This window comes from Clytia hemisphaerica, unplaced genomic scaffold (assembly GCF_902728285.1).
Source record: "Clytia hemisphaerica strain Z4C2 unplaced genomic scaffold, Clytia hemisphaerica genome assembly, whole genome shotgun sequence".
Taxonomy (NCBI): Eukaryota; Metazoa; Cnidaria; class Hydrozoa; order Leptothecata; family Clytiidae; genus Clytia; species Clytia hemisphaerica.
In genome coordinates this window covers 122773-138446 of record NW_027104402.1, presented here as the reverse complement: position 1 = coordinate 138446, position 15674 = coordinate 122773, and the positions used below count along the sequence as shown (strand labels likewise).

General features: G+C 35.4%; 2 protein-coding genes and 1 pseudogene across 2 annotated transcripts; 1 reads left to right on the top strand and 2 right to left on the bottom strand.

The window, feature by feature from the left end:
- Nucleotides 1-683: 683 nt before the first annotated feature.
- On the top strand, nt 684-6004 carry LOC136819946 (uncharacterized). Its single transcript, XM_067076181.1, has 8 exons — nt 684-709; nt 1700-1806; nt 2562-2625; nt 2813-2980; nt 3167-3426; nt 3725-4701; nt 5073-5269; nt 5466-6004. Exons 1-8 carry the CDS (start codon nt 684-686, stop codon nt 5884-5886), a joined length of 2220 nt encoding a protein of 739 aa, XP_066932282.1. The 3' UTR covers nt 5887-6004.
- A 1349-nt stretch (nt 6005-7353) lies between these two features.
- LOC136819947 (uncharacterized) lies at nt 7354-9220 on the bottom strand. The gene is made up of 4 exons (XM_067076183.1): nt 9139-9220; nt 8642-8836; nt 8136-8249; nt 7354-7883 (listed from the first exon to the last, which is right to left on the bottom strand). Exons 1-4 carry the CDS (start codon nt 9160-9162, stop codon nt 7383-7385), a joined length of 834 nt encoding a protein of 277 aa, XP_066932284.1. The 5' UTR covers nt 9163-9220; the 3' UTR covers nt 7354-7382.
- A 2986-nt stretch (nt 9221-12206) lies between these two features.
- LOC136819945 (HMG domain-containing protein 3-like) lies at nt 12207-14930 on the bottom strand (annotated as a pseudogene).
- Between the last annotated feature and the right edge of the window lie 744 nt (nt 14931-15674).

Genomic DNA, 15674 nt, shown 5'->3' with positions numbered 1-15674 from the left:
ATAAAATCTCGAGAAAATCTCAAAAAACCGCTTTTTTTGGGACAATTCCGGTTCTACCGGCCGGAAAATTTTTTTTTTCGAAAATCGGGCTCCGTCACATTCGAGGGTTTATAGTAATGCACTTTTGTGCAAAAAATCAGAAAAAGAAAGAAAAGAAAAATTGAATGAGCCAATCTCGAGAAAAGTTGGTAACTAACGTACTAACGAACGAACTAACTAACGAACACGGGTTAATTTATAGGACACTACCTTAAAGAACCTATCTCCGACCACAGTAATTTGTTTTGGTTGGTCTTGATAACCCAGACGAAAACGCGCCCGCATTTGTACTGTCGAGCCGAGCGAGCGAGTTAACAAATTCTGGTAAATATTTTAAAATGGCGACGGGATATCAGTTCGAGATTTTTGTCAAAACTTATGTTTTGAAATCGAAAAAATGCAGATTATTTGGAGTCGTATACTACACAATTTTGCCCTGGAAACATTTTGATGAGCTTTTCACAGCTGCATCTTAATTTTCTAAGGATAAATCACAGTGATTGGAAAGATATTTGTGGATAAAGTAGTCAATCTGGAAAAGTGCAAAATGGACTGTTTTAGCAATACAGATGTATGCTCAAACTTTTCACTTTTCACTCAGCTTTTCACTTGCATTTCAGAAAAGATATGTAAAATTTAATAAAATGACAAAACAAGGCAAGAGGATTTGGTTAGTTGAAACCACTTTTAATGTTTGGTTCAAAAGGAAAATTGAACATGGTTATGGGGAAAAATCACACAGTCAATTTGCTGGACATCTGCTCACTTTATTGCCATTGGATCAGTCAGCTCTCTGGAGTGAAACAGAAGAAGAAATTACAATGGTTGAATCCCAAAACAGCGAAGAGGATGATGTTGATATCACTGGACTAACTGGGAATACTTTCTGTTGACCAACAACAAAACACAAGACTGTAAGTGTGATCATCTCTCCAGATATTTCTGAAGACTTTTGGACCTGAATGTGTGTTGTTTTGTAGAATAGCCCAGAAGGTCGTCATTGATAACTAATCTATATTCACAGTTCTTTTGACCTATAAATCAATTATTCCAGACTCTCCCACTCGATACAATCAATAACTTTTTTCAATCGATCGATTGGATATCGATTGGTTCCGATAATCGATAGGTAATCGAGCCTTCTTTGAATTTCCCAGACGATCTCAATCGAACGGAATTGACGATTGAACAAATCGAACGCAATCGACCGATTGAATTTCGATTGTCGAACGCAATCGAATCTCAATCAAACGGCGAGATTCTAGGTAATATTCGATTTGTTCGATTGCCATTTTAGCGTTCGATGTTATTAGATATCTGTCGATTACGTTCGATCTTGTTCGATTACGTTCGATGCCTTCAATCGAACCAATCGAATTTGAAAATTGCGGTAATATTCGATTGAGATTCGATTGCGTTCAACAATTCGATTTGGTTCGATTGGTTCGATCGTCGATTCCGTTCGATTGAGATCATCTGGGGAATTCAAAGAAGGCTCGATTACCTATCGATTATCGGAACCAATCGATATCCAATCGATCGAATGAACAATGTTATTGATCTCACTGTAGCTAATCGAGTAAACTTTAAGAAATTAATATTGATGAGATTCCTCAATTTTTTCTGATTTTTTAATTTATTAGATTTTCCATTTTTTCAGGGGATATAGTCAAACTTCAGCAGATAGCCTTTGTTTATCGAAAGATGATGAATTGAGCAGTAATTTGGCACATATCAATGGAAGTATTAATACTCCAAATATTCAAGGTATATAATCTGAATTTTTTTGCTTCTGATCTAGCCTGGGAATCCAAGCTCATAATTTTAGAAAAAACAAAAAAAAACCTCACCTCACAAAGTTCTAAAATTATAGAGCTTGGTGCAGGTAGATTAGTCTGACACAGAATGTTATAAACAGTCTGTGTGTGAACCCTTGTTGACAGACTTGCTGAACTTTGGAAACCCAGGCAAACACACATAATCAACTTACCATAAAAACTCTTTCACAAGCTCTAAAGACTTTCAAAACTACTAAAAACCACATCAAAACATCAGCCACATGTATTTAGACTTCCAGTCAACAGCCATTTTGTTTCTAAATGAATCTATGTTTTCATTTTCATTTGTTTTCCTTTTTTCTGCAAAGTCAGCTTTTTCCATATATTATGCGCGCGCATCGAAATCATCAAAATGTGCGCGAAAGTACTGCTAAGTAATACGCCGAAAGCTGGCCAATCAGGCCGAACCTGCATTGCAGGGGAAAATGTCCCTGCAGGCGAGTTACCTGCACCAAGCGTTAAACCAGCAGCAAAAATATCATAAACTAGACTGTGAAAAAAGTTTAACGCTTGGATTCCCAGGCTACTTCTGATCCCTCATTTATTCGAACCTAATTTTTCTAAATTACAAAATCATTTGTAAGGCTTTTTTGAAAAGAAAGTTATTAAAATTGAAAAAAGCGTATTTTATTGACACACTCTAAAGTAAAATGTCTGAAATTTTTTGTTATTGATTTTTTACAGGAAGTACATCGCTGCATCTTGAATCAACACCCAGTGGAAGTAAATGTCACGGTAGTCAAAATGCGTAAGTTTTGTTTTGTCCATTCTTTCTGAGAGTTTAGTGACTTTTCAAGCGGTTTGTTAACAAGAGATTTGTGTGTCAAACAAAAAATAAAAAGATATCCCTTCTGAATCTTTTACTATTTATTCAAGAAAGTCTTCCCCTTTTTTTACTTGGCTTGAATTAGAATGTTCATCAATTCGATTTTTAGGAAACAGTGCTTGGAATTTTTTGAAGAAACAATGACAGCTTCAGAAAATGAGGACGTTCTGACTGCATCTGAGGTTTCTGACAATTCTGCAGATGAAGCAACTGATACAGCCAGTGAACATTCTGATGAAGTACTAGATTCTGATATTGATAATTTGGAAGAGTACTTGTAAGTAAATTTTGTTGTGTTAAATTGTGCTATCACCCACCCATGGCTTGGTAAACTAGAATTGTGGCTTTTAACATTCATAAACAATGTCTCTAAAAATGAAAAATTTATCCACTCATTGATTTCTCAAACAATTTTAGTACTTTCAACCAGAAATAAGCATACTGAATACGTTTCAATATTCAGGTCAGCAAAAAGAGAAGCTTCAGATGTCGAGATGGATGATACTGATGCGATTGATTTCACGATCTTACCTGAAGCAATCGTGGTATTGGACCAACCTGAGGGGCAAGATGAATCATGCCACCAAACAACTTTTGCAGCTATTGACATTGATAAATCTATGAATGATCCAACAGACGCAAACATAAACCAAACAACGTACACAAATCTTGACATGAGTTTATCAATGAATGAATCCATTAATGCAAATATAAATCTTATTGGTAAGGTTAATTTAAAGTACTGTTATGATCTAGAGAGAAAGTAAAGTCAATATAATTTATCGAAATTTGTGCTTGCGTGGCACTGGAATGAGAGAAATTTGCTCTCTTTTTGTTTAAAAGCTTGCATTTTAAGCAAAAATACTCTTTTTAAACTTATAAGAATGTCCTCAACTCTCACCTGTCATACATTATCATTCGGTTCTTTGTCTCATCCCCCTACATAAGAGGGGTGCTCAAACTGTTGTGGCCCCTCGTTGTAGCCACAAATTTTATTGTGTTTAAATTTTATTTTTTTCAGAAGCGCCACTGGAAGGTAATGCTGCCCATATCCGTGATAAATTGCAGTCTTGCTTTGATGACCTATGCTCAACAGGGGGTGATGAAGTATTGGATGTTGATAAAGAACGAGTAATTGTTTCGTTGGAGAAGTTGGTCAAGCTGCGTGGGGATGTTTGTCAACATCAGTTAGAGCATGGGTTTTGCAACGAGAAAGTCTCTTTCATGTGGATGAAGGGAAGAGGGACATGCAAAACGTTGAGATGGAGTTGTCCCAAAAATCATTATGGGAAATGGGAATCTTCTGAAATAATTGCTTACAGAGACAAACGACCAATCTATCTGAATGACCTCCTTCTTTCAAGTGGTATTGTCTTAACTGGCAATAACTGGACCAAATGTGATGCACTCTTCAAAGCATTGAAAGTCAATGTTCTTGGTAGAAACGCCTTTCATCGAATGCAGAACCTATTCATCTCTCCTGAAATACGTGAATTCTGGGATTCTATGCATTCAAGTATATTGAAAGTACTTGGAGATTACGATGACGTAGGGCTTAGTGGTGATGGAAGATCTGACTCTCCAGGACACTGTGCGCGCTATTGCACTTATGTAATGATGGACCATGTTTTAAGTATAGTGGTGGACTTGGCTGTACTTGATTGCAGAGAAACGGAAGGAATTTCCACAAGGATGGAAAAAGAGGGTCTTGTAAGACTCTTGAAGAAATTACAAGATAAACTCCATATCTCTGAAGTTACGACAGATGCTTCTTCCTCAGTTATAAAAGCAGTCAGGGAACTGAAGGATCAATACCCGAGTCTTTCAAAATTAGTTCACTCTCTGGACACCTGGCACAAAGCCAAGTCTCTGCGAAAGGCACTTTCAGCCGCAGGCAAAACCAAAGAAGGTGAACCGTTATCAGTTTGGGCCGAGCCTATTGTCAATCATTTCTGGCACTGTTGTCAAAACTGCAACACTGACTTGGACAAATTAAAGGTAATTTACTCGTTTCAATTCGAATTTTATTTTGATTTACTTTCATAGGAAAATGTACATCACCCGGTAGGTTTACTCAGATATTTGACTTGGGATGGTGTGACAACAATTTTTAGAAGGTTGAAGTTGTTTTTAAAAGTTTTTGACTGTTCATAGTCTCTGGAGGAGTCAAGACTCCCTTACATAGGAAGACCCCCCCTCCCTCTGCTGACGTTACGCATTTTGACCAAAAACCTGGACTATCATTTCTGTTTTATACATTGCAGCAGCCAATGATATAAGTTTTCTTCCCGCAAAAAGTTTTACAGCAACATTTTAGAAAATTTTCATGGATTTGGATATCTAACTAGATTTCAATTTTTATATTTTAGGATATGTGGCTTGGTGTCCTGCACCATGTATGTGGTGAGCACGTATTGGCAACAGGTGAATGCTCCCATGGAGAACTTCATAAAGATGACGAAAAGAAAACTCCCTTGGCCAAAGATTCTAAAGCTATGGAATTGCTGAGAAAGATCGTATTGGATCGTACTTTTGTAGATCATTTAAAGTTCTACACACGATTCAGGTGAGGATCTAATTTTACTATTTTAGGTAATCCATCTTGTCCATATCAGAAAGATCGCTTTGAAACTTCACAGATTTTCCAAGCCTCTCCCCCAATTTCCGCTTATATAATCCTTGCATTAAAATGATGAAAAGGAACTCACTGGGAGTAAATTCTGAAACTGAATTTAAAGTCATGATTTGTTTTTCTTTCATAGACACACTGGCCCAATTGAGAATTTCAACAGTATGATGCTCAAATACGCTCCTAAACGTAACGCATTTGAATTTCAGTATTATACTGACCGGATGTACCTGGCTGCTGTGGACCATAATTTGCACCTTTTTCGTGAAAATCTGAAAACCAAAAGTGGACGACAAATTTACGCAAGGAAATATGGCAAAATGACTAAAAGGTGGCACGCACAACCACTTAAGGCACCTAAATCCTACCCTCACACCTCTACAATTATGGCTAAGATTATCAAAAGACGGAAGAACTATACAAATCCTTTGCCACCTCGAGCAACTAAATTACCCAATGATCCAAAGCTTATATTACCAACCATTGGTGGCAAACCTCCGAGTACCAGGATACTTATAAAAGAACATATATCTAGAGTAGATCAAAGTAAATGATGCATCAGTACTTTTCATTTTATATTCTATTTAACGTATGACACTGTATGACATTTAATTTTTTTATTTTATTCTTCCTTTAGTTCAATGAATTGAAATTTTTAGAAAACAATTTGACACTTTGTTTGAAAATTACTAATAAAGGGCTTCTCAAAACTGTGTTACAACATCTTCTAGATTTTAGTTCGGACAAAAGGTTTAATGGGTAATTTCTCATTTTTATATATTTTTGTAAATTTATGTATATGTTAACAAACATTGTATAAAAACGAAGGTGTAAACTACAGTAAGCACAGTGTCTATAATTTCATACTTCATCCAAAATCAATTTTCTTCGTTTTCCTTCAGTCCTGCCAATATTGAGAAAAATCACCGCGGATTATGGTATCCCTAATTTTTTGACACTCTTTTGGTCTTCTTTGAGTTAAATTATCCTCAACAATAAAAGCTTTTCAGGTCTTACCGTTATTTCACGAGATTTCTGATACCCGATTACTTTTGAATTTTTTGTATTCCACTGCGCATTAGTTCGGCAAAATGGGTTTTTCCAGAAAAAAATTGTATAACGGGGGTGGAGAATATAACAATTTTCAGTGATATAACCCTCCCGGACAACGTGAAATTACCCCCGGACAAGGCAAATTTAGACGAATTTTTACTACGGACAATATATCCCCCACCCGGGGTGTACGAACATTTTCTGGGGGTGTCCATTGCAAAGATCCACAACGTTGCGTACACAAACGCCGGTTGAATTTACCGCCAGATTTTGAAAAAATTTACAACTCGAATACAAAGAAACCGCTCTATTCAATCCGTCGGCAAAAATGTGGCGCATATTTTGCAGCGTTGCCATTTGAAGTGCGCGATTTTGAAAGGGAAGGGTGAAAATTTTACTTTTGGGTTGTACTTCAAAATACACATGCTTTAGAATACCCGTCAAGGCCATGCGATCTTGATTTCGGTTCAAAGGCAAGAGCCGCGAAATTATGCAACGGTAAAACTGCGGAATTCGACAACGCAAAAGTTTCGCAATTTCGCAACGTTTCGGGTCTATGCAATTTTCCGAATTGTCAGGATCTTATTCTTTTCGTGTCAAGGAGGGCAACCGGGAGGGCACATTGCTATACATTGTAACAAAAGATACTATATACTGACTTGATACTGACAAGAAGTCGTTCATGAAAACAAAATCTCTTCAAAAATTTGATCACGATATTTACATAAAAACACAAGAGAAAGAAATAGAATGAAACCCATTTCATAAATGAAACCATTATTGATGTGATCTTCTTGGAAAAGGTCATTGGGCGAGCCAAAATGCATTATTTAACCTTGTTCTTAACTTTTCTGGATACTAAAAAGATCTGTAAAATATTCATTCTATATAAAAATCAAAATAGCAAAAACTTTCAAAAATACAGTAATAAAAATAGCAATGTACAAAAATAAGCATGTTCAAAAAATGTAAATTCAAGAGTCATAGATTTTAATGTTCAGTTAGGTTTATATCCAAGGTAAATACCATTAGGACTTGGAAACTCAGACCTCACCTTTAAAACACAGCAAGATGGAACCACTCTCCTATTGTTCTTTCCAAGCCGACCATACTTCCACAGGGTAAATTGACGATATGCTGCTTTTCTTAGTTCTCGTGTCTCAAAATTCCATACGTCTGCACGGACATCACACCTAGCTTTGATATTTAGCACCAACAAATCTTCATCCAAACAATACTTATTAAACTTTGTTAATTTGGAAACACAATGTTTACGCATACAGCATTTATTTTCTATCAATGTAGGCATCTCTTTGCACTTCCCACATTTACACCAAGAAGGTGCCAAAATGACTGGCTCACCAGGCTCTGGTTCTGGTGTTTCATCCTTGGCTTCTGCAAGATTGTCCTTCAAGGCTTGGAGGGACCCATTCCCATGGTTATTAGCCACAATTAGCATCTCCATGAGGTCCTCTCGTGACAATGAATCTAAGAAGGCCTAAAAGGAATTGAAAATTTATGTGAAAAGCAATAAACCAGAAAAGTGAGCATAGTCATTTTTAGTCACAAAACTTGATTACCCCCTAGTGGCAACTTTTGAAAATCCCAAATTGAAGCTCCCTACTCCTAAGGGGGATGAAGCTATGAATATATTTGAGAATAGAGATGATTGTGGTTGTTTTTTAGTTAAACTAGCGTCACAGCTTTCCAGAAACATAACTGGTGGTGGTAAAAACTTATAGATACTAACCCTAATTTTTCGTTCTGCTATTTCCAACTCCTCTTCCATCAAAATAAAGCCATCTGATCGATTTTGAACAGTTTGATTGGAGTTGGCATCACCAGCTTGTTGATTAAGGTTGATCTGGAAATGAAATTTGAAAAGATTTATAGTCTACTGTACGAGTTCTCTTGCTAAAGAACTTCTAAAATGTTACCGTGAGATTGGGTAACTTGCATCAGTAGAGGGAAACTTACATAGCCATAAAATGACTGACCAATCAATTCAGCAAAATTTCAAAACAAATGAACGCAGCTCTACTCTACCATTTTTGTTTTGATTTAACTTTGTATTTTAATGACCAGCCAGGTCAATCATTCGAGGACTATGCATGTTAACCTCCACTGAAGCAAGTTACCGATCTCACAGTAGATCACTACTAGTATATTCTGTTTTGAGTTTTAGTGTAATTACGTTTAAAAAGATCCTCAGGTCAGCTAGAACAAACTAATTTACAAGAATATAGAGCTTCTAACCGTTTTTGTGGTGCGGACTGTGTTTTGCGTCATTGTAGGTCCTCCATTCTTGCAGCCAGCTACAAGTTCTTTCTTGCGCCATACTCCACATTGACATAATTCATTACAGTTCTCTCCCCTCGTCTTACAAGGACAGCCACCTTTCCCTGTCTTTCCTTCTTTTTTGCTGCACATTGATTTGCATTTGCAGAATCTCTAATAAGTAAATAAACCATGGATTTAGAAAACATACAAACAAAGGTTATCTTTCTTGTTTCAGTGCTGTGTGTCATGTATCTACTACACATTCAATTCAAAGAAAAATGTGCTTGACATGTGGTGTTGTGCTGCACACTGAACAAAAATAATTCAATGTGAGGGAGAAAATAAAAAAAACGACAATTTGCACATAATAAAGCAAGTGCAAGGGGTCAGATCTTTTATATAAAAGCAGCAACTTTTTATAGAATCCCTTCTTGTCAAAAACATCAAAATAATACAAAGTAAAGTGAAAGTACCTTTCCATTTGACACAGTTTCCATTTTATTACAATAACAATATCACTTCAGAATTTGCATATATAGATTTGTTATTTGAATGGGGGCTCTATCTATCATATATCACTTCAGATTATCTAAACAGCTTTTTATCTTATCCTTGTGTTGTAACTTGTCTCCTCGCTTCCCCGCCAAAACTGAGAAATCAGAGCTAGTTTGATGACAAAAACGGCGCACAGACTGGGTCGAGTAATAATGCGCCATATTTGTTGATGTTTTGATTTTACAATAGAAACTCGCTTACACCCGTTTTGACAATTCAAGTGAGCGCGTTTTCGTCTGGGCTATCGAAACAAACCAAAACACGTTACTGTGGTCGGAGATAGGTTCTTTAAGGTAGGTCCAAAAAAGGGAACTCCAATTACAGGACTTATTCCACTCGATACATGTCTTACTAATTCGCAAGCCATTTAGCCCATAAAAATACCACTGGCATCCTATGAAATCCGTGGTACTGTACCAATAGGTCTGGACCTAGGAGCACCACAACCCATAGTGTCCTTCAGGGTCTCTTCCCCCAATACCTAGAATGACAATTTTCCATTCCCCCCTCATTTTTCCCCACACTGCCTCCAAAAATTTCTCTGTCACCCCCCTCAAGCATAAAAAGCTGTAATTTGATGAATTTAACGCTTATTGTTTTCCCTAAGGTAGTTCTAATTCAAGAATAATAAATGGAAAGGATGGTTGTTTTCAAACCGTAATATTGCTAGTTGAAATAAATGAAAAACTAAGCATATGCTATACACCCAATTGAGCGATAGTAAAACCAGATGTTTTTCAATTTTGAATTGATTTTGGTGAGTTCCCGCCCATGCCTAGAATGAAAATTTTCCATTCCCCCCCCCTCGTTTTCCCCCACCCTGGCTTCAAAAAAAATTCTTTCCCCCCTATACGTCCTTTTGACTTCAAAACCCATTTCCCCCCTGAATCCAGGGGGGGAGGACACTATGACAACCCATGCAACCCTGGTTTTTTCCCAAAAGTCAGTACTGTCAAAAATATCTAAAAAATAATTAAGATCAAACTAAGAAAACAAAAGGACATTAACTTGCATTACTTGTAAATCAAAATATAATCATGTAACCTCATAACATGTGGGATTATTATACATATAGGCAAAAACAGCAATTGAATAAATCCTGATATACCATGGCTATTTAACCATGGTAGCTAGCACCTTTTTATCAATGACTTTTACCTAGTTTAATTTTCTGCTGCTTTTATTGTCGATTCATTTTTGAATTGAATGACTCTCAAAGTAATTAAGAAAATCATTAAAAATGAAAAACATTTGAAAGTTCTATTTAAATGAAGCATTGGACATTGATAATGTGTTTTCATTTAACTTTAATTCATCAGAGTGCTCTATACCATGTCTGGTAGAAGCTGTGTCAAAACAACAAAAATAATTTGTCTTCATTTTCTTATAGGGCATTGATAATATGTATGGTTTGCTTTTACCTCTAGGTATATATTGAAACGGGCAGGTCTAAAACGCCTAATACCTACTACTTAATACTTACTACTTAATACTTAATACAGACCCTGACTCTCATTCGCATGTTATGGTATGCACCCTAAGTTTCGTGGAATTTGAATGCTAACAGTCTTTGCTTTATATTTACCTAAAGTCTTTCAATGTGTTATCTAAAAGAATATTTAAATATTTGCACTAAAGTAAATATTTTCTTCGCCCCATTTAAGTACAAAGCAAAAGGTCATTCTGTATCTTAGTTTTTTTTATTTTTCCTGGTGTTTTATATGACTTTGATCTAATTATAAGAAAACATATGTAAATATTCAAATCAGTTATTCTTATACATCCCTGTATCCTTTATAAAGATCCAATTGGCTAAAACTTTATTTAAACGCTCTTCGAAATTAAATATAAGTCATTAATTGTATCCTTTTGTATTATCTGCATCATATCGAGTAGTGTCATAATACTTCTTGAGATTGGTTCGTAGGCAAAAGTTCAATTTTCACCTCCAAAAATCTCTCTTTTAGCATTTTCTACTAGAAATTTCTATCTAGTGATATTTAAAGCATCTTATTCAGCACATTAATAATTCTTACTATAATGAAGTTTCGAAAGGGTCATTTGTAATCAGGTTTGTAATAAAATCAAGTCAAGCCAAAATATTCTCGGCCATCTACTTAAGTTACCTGCTCCAATGAAACAGGGGGATACTCACTTATTTTAAATTTTCAGATCGACTGATTCTTATAAAAAATGCTAATATGAATGAGCAAACGAAATATTCTTCTCCTCTTCTCGACAAAATCTGTGCAGTCTGTAAACTTTATAGAAAAAGCGCGGGAAAATAAAGTGAAGAGAAAAAAAGAGAGAAAATATTTTCATGTCTTCAAAACGCTATAAGACAAAAAGTTGAAATTTTTTTAACACCAAATTTCCAGATTAGGTCGAGTTGGGCATGCTGATTATTTTAAAGGTGTTTTCGAGCAATTCTGAGGTATATACAGTAAATATTAGGTATTAGGTATTAAGTATTAGGTATTAGGTATTAGGCGTTTTAGACCTGCCCATATTGAAACATATATCGAATAAGCTTTCATTGTTTATTGGGTTTATTTTACCCTCAGTGATGTATATTGAGCTTGACCTCACCTTTTTTAATTATATCTTCTCAGGTTAATAAATCTCATTAACCAAATACTTATTATTCACATAAAAAACATAATGAAGGAAAAGATTGGCCAATGCACAGACTTTTCCAAGCAACTTAATTGATCCAGAACAATGTTTCATCAATAATAAGCCAGCAATTTTAGATATTGCAATGAATTGTAAAATGAAAGACCATAACATCTTCTTGGGCCAGATCTTGAAGATTGATATCATATTTTATCAAGATGTGCAATTGTATCGAAGCCTTTGTTAAGCTCGGACTAAATATGAAAAAAGCTCAGTTACATAACCAAAAAAATAAAATGAAAAAAAGTTTATTCATCATAAATGAGCCTCCAATACTGATCTCTACGAATGTTCGTTTCCCCAGCCTTTATTAAACTCTTTTTCTGTTGCTCTCTCTGATCTCCAGATTGTCATAAAAGTTCATTACAAAATTGTAGAACATATGATGGGTGATATCTTGAGTACAGGCAGATCGATTGCGTTTTTTATTGTTTTTTCCATTGATCGATTCTTGATAACTAGTCTTTATTGTTGAAGTCAATGTTATGATATTCACAAAGCTTCGATTTATGCGGATTCACCTTCGTATGAAACCTATCACCACACACAAATCTGCGCTTTTCTCCTGTCAGAGGGTGGTCAAAAGGTTCCAGGTTTGATGGTGTTGGTAGATTTTGGGGTTGGAATTCCAATGGTACAACCGATGGAAAACTTTGCATCTGAAGAAAAAATACAACTTTGATATTTATTTTATGAAATCTTTTTCAAATTCTTATCGAAATAGAAATATTTACATTTTTCAGTCCCATCTTCATTAATATTAATTAATGAATAAACATTAAGATTGGAAAAAGTCTTGGTTGAGCTCAATACTATTAAATCCAAAATTGGATAGACTAACTTAAATTTTCAGGCATGATAAATTTGGTCCTAATGTTACTCCGAATAGTGAAATGATGTAGATCCGACTCCGCAATTACCTCTTAACTCCGCAAATCCACAATTGACTGTTTCTCCGATAATCCGACCAAAAAAAGGGACAAATTTGTTTCTCCGCATTTCCGAACGCCCCCCCCCCCACTAAATGCCTAAAAGTAGTTTTTAGCCATTCAGTAGGTAAGTCTTGAAATTCTAATGAGAGTTTCTGTCAAGGCTCATTTGGCCCTCAAATGAGTGTTAGTGTAGTACGAAATATAGCTTTTTTTAATTCAAACATTTTGTCTTTCTTTGTGTAGCAAGGAACCAAGACGTATTTTCTCGGACTTAATAGGATTCAATTATTGTTTCAAATACTTTTAAAAATCTTGAATGGGGAGAATTATGATCTTAGAAGGAGAAAAAGGTAAGGTGAAATATCTATTACATCTTTTGGTGGTTTTGCTAGATCTGGAATTTCGAAGCAACCATCATATTCATCCAGTATTCTTCGGCTTTCTTAGGTTCCCTGTTATTCAAGTGCTGTACAAATGTGCAGGGTGTGTCACACACTAACATTACTGGAGGATATTTCAGCGACAAGTATAAGTCGGCTGCGTCCCTGACAGATTCTGTCAGCACCATGAATTTCGATGCAACTGTTGTCTATAATGTGCAAAGGATAAATTAGTCCATTCTGAAATCAAGCAACAAAAGGTTAAACTAGCGGGCCCAGGCCTTCATCACAGACGACTTGTCACTAATTCATTAGTTTTTTTTGAGGAGATAGGAGAATACTCTAAAAAATAATTGAAACGTCCAAGTCAAGGTTAAAAGATGACCGTTGCGTTGCTAACTTTAACCACAAATTAATTGCTTACACTGGACCATTGAACCATTAAAACAAAAAGAGATTCCTTAGCAATTGTGTGTAGACATTTGAGTGTGACTTTGAAAATCTTTGAGAATGTAATTAGTGAAAATTGAAAATGATGTCTAATTTCAAAAATAGTCTTCCATAATCTGACGAATATAGAGGTGCTTTTGAGACTTTTGAGGACATCACAAATTTAGAAAGATGAGGGACTTAACTCAAAATTAAATATGAAGGAATGCGCAAAATTACCGCAGACTATTGTTAAAATCCATATTAGTTCATTAGTTGGATTTTGAATATCATCCACGTTTTGGACAAAAAAAATTGATTAATTAGTTTAGAACCCGGGGGGGGGGGGGGGTACTTAGGCAAAAAGGGTGTCAGGTTTGTGCGAGCCATAAGGGTACCTTTCCTCATTCCTCAAAAGTCTCTCAAAGAGGTACAAATTCAAAAGTTAGTCTCTGAAAGGGTCCCAAAATCACGAGAGTCAAAAATTTCTCTCTCAAAGGGTCACGATTTCCAAAAATTTTGACCAAAAATTGGTGAAAATCAAACCAAGATTCGGAAAAAATGGACCAAAATTTAGGAAAAAGTCTCTCAAAGGGTCCCAAAATCACCAAAATTTTGTCTCTCAAAGGGTCGATTTTCGATTTTCGGCTCGGACATACCCGTCACCTCGCAAACCTAGTACCCCCGGGGTTTAGAAGCAGACTTCCCAAATGTAATTGAAAGAATTACCCCATGTGGACAAACAAAATGATAATATCCACCAGTATGGCCAGCTAACTTTACAAACTGGTGACAAGCAGACTTTCCAACCAAAATTGATGCATACAATTGTCTCCCTTTCAGTTTAAGATTGTCCTAAGTAAAAAAATATTATGAAAATTATCACGATAAAAACTATATATCGTATAATTAAGTATAAACAACACAATATTAAAATAGGTGGGGGGGGGGGTCAGTACTAAAATCTCTAAGAACTAAAATTGATTTTTTTACATACCACCACCCAAATTTTGAACACATAATTACTAAAATCTTTCGAAAAACTTTTGGCATTGAGAGACCACCCAACGTTTGGCGTTTTCAGGAGTAACTGTCTGGAATATATTATGACCAAACCTTGAAAATTTGTTAAAACATTTTACAGTATTGTATTGTATTGATAACTACAACATATCATTTTAAATATATAAAAGGTAATTTAGGTCTTACCATGGATTCGTTTGTCACTTGTATACTACAAATCTTAGCAATTTTCATTACCTCATCTTTGCTCATTTTATCCACATCAGCCATGGTAAGATTGCTCTCTCTCAATAGTTTGGACAGAACCATTGCATCTCCTGATATATAAAAAAGGCATAAAAATGTTCAATTTTCAATACTTTACAGGCATATGGCTAAAATCAAACACTTAAACAATATTTCAGGATTGTAACCAATCACATGCCTAAACTTTAGATTATCCTATTGAAAAAACTCTCCTCACACGCCTGCTATTCCAAAATAAAGAGTTCAGCAGTGTGATATATTACATATATTATATATATTACATTTCATAAATCATGTATCAGTTACCTTCAATTTTATTTACTTTTCTTTTCAGATTCAGTATTGCATTCATCAGATCTTAACATTGGTGCAATAAGAGGAGGAATACCAGAGATATTTATTTTGAATTGTGGAGATTGTGGACTAGCATAAGCATTCCGTTCCAATATATAGGTGGATAGTCTGTCCATCCAGATTGACGTCTTTTTATTCGTGGTTTCTTCTTCAGTTTGACTGATCTTTTCTTTCTCGAATACTGCTTCGGTTTCGTTGGTCTTTTTTTTGTAGATGCTTCTTCAGTTTTATCAGCATTTTCTTTCTTGGTTGCTTCCGATTTGCTGGTATTTTCTTTCTTAGACCCTTTTACATTTACCTCTACCTCTACAGACTTACTGGTTATGTCAATCTAAATTTCCAAATGATTTTAATAAGAGAAAAGAGTATTGTACAACATAAAATACTATTTAGTGGGCAACTTAATCTAAAGAA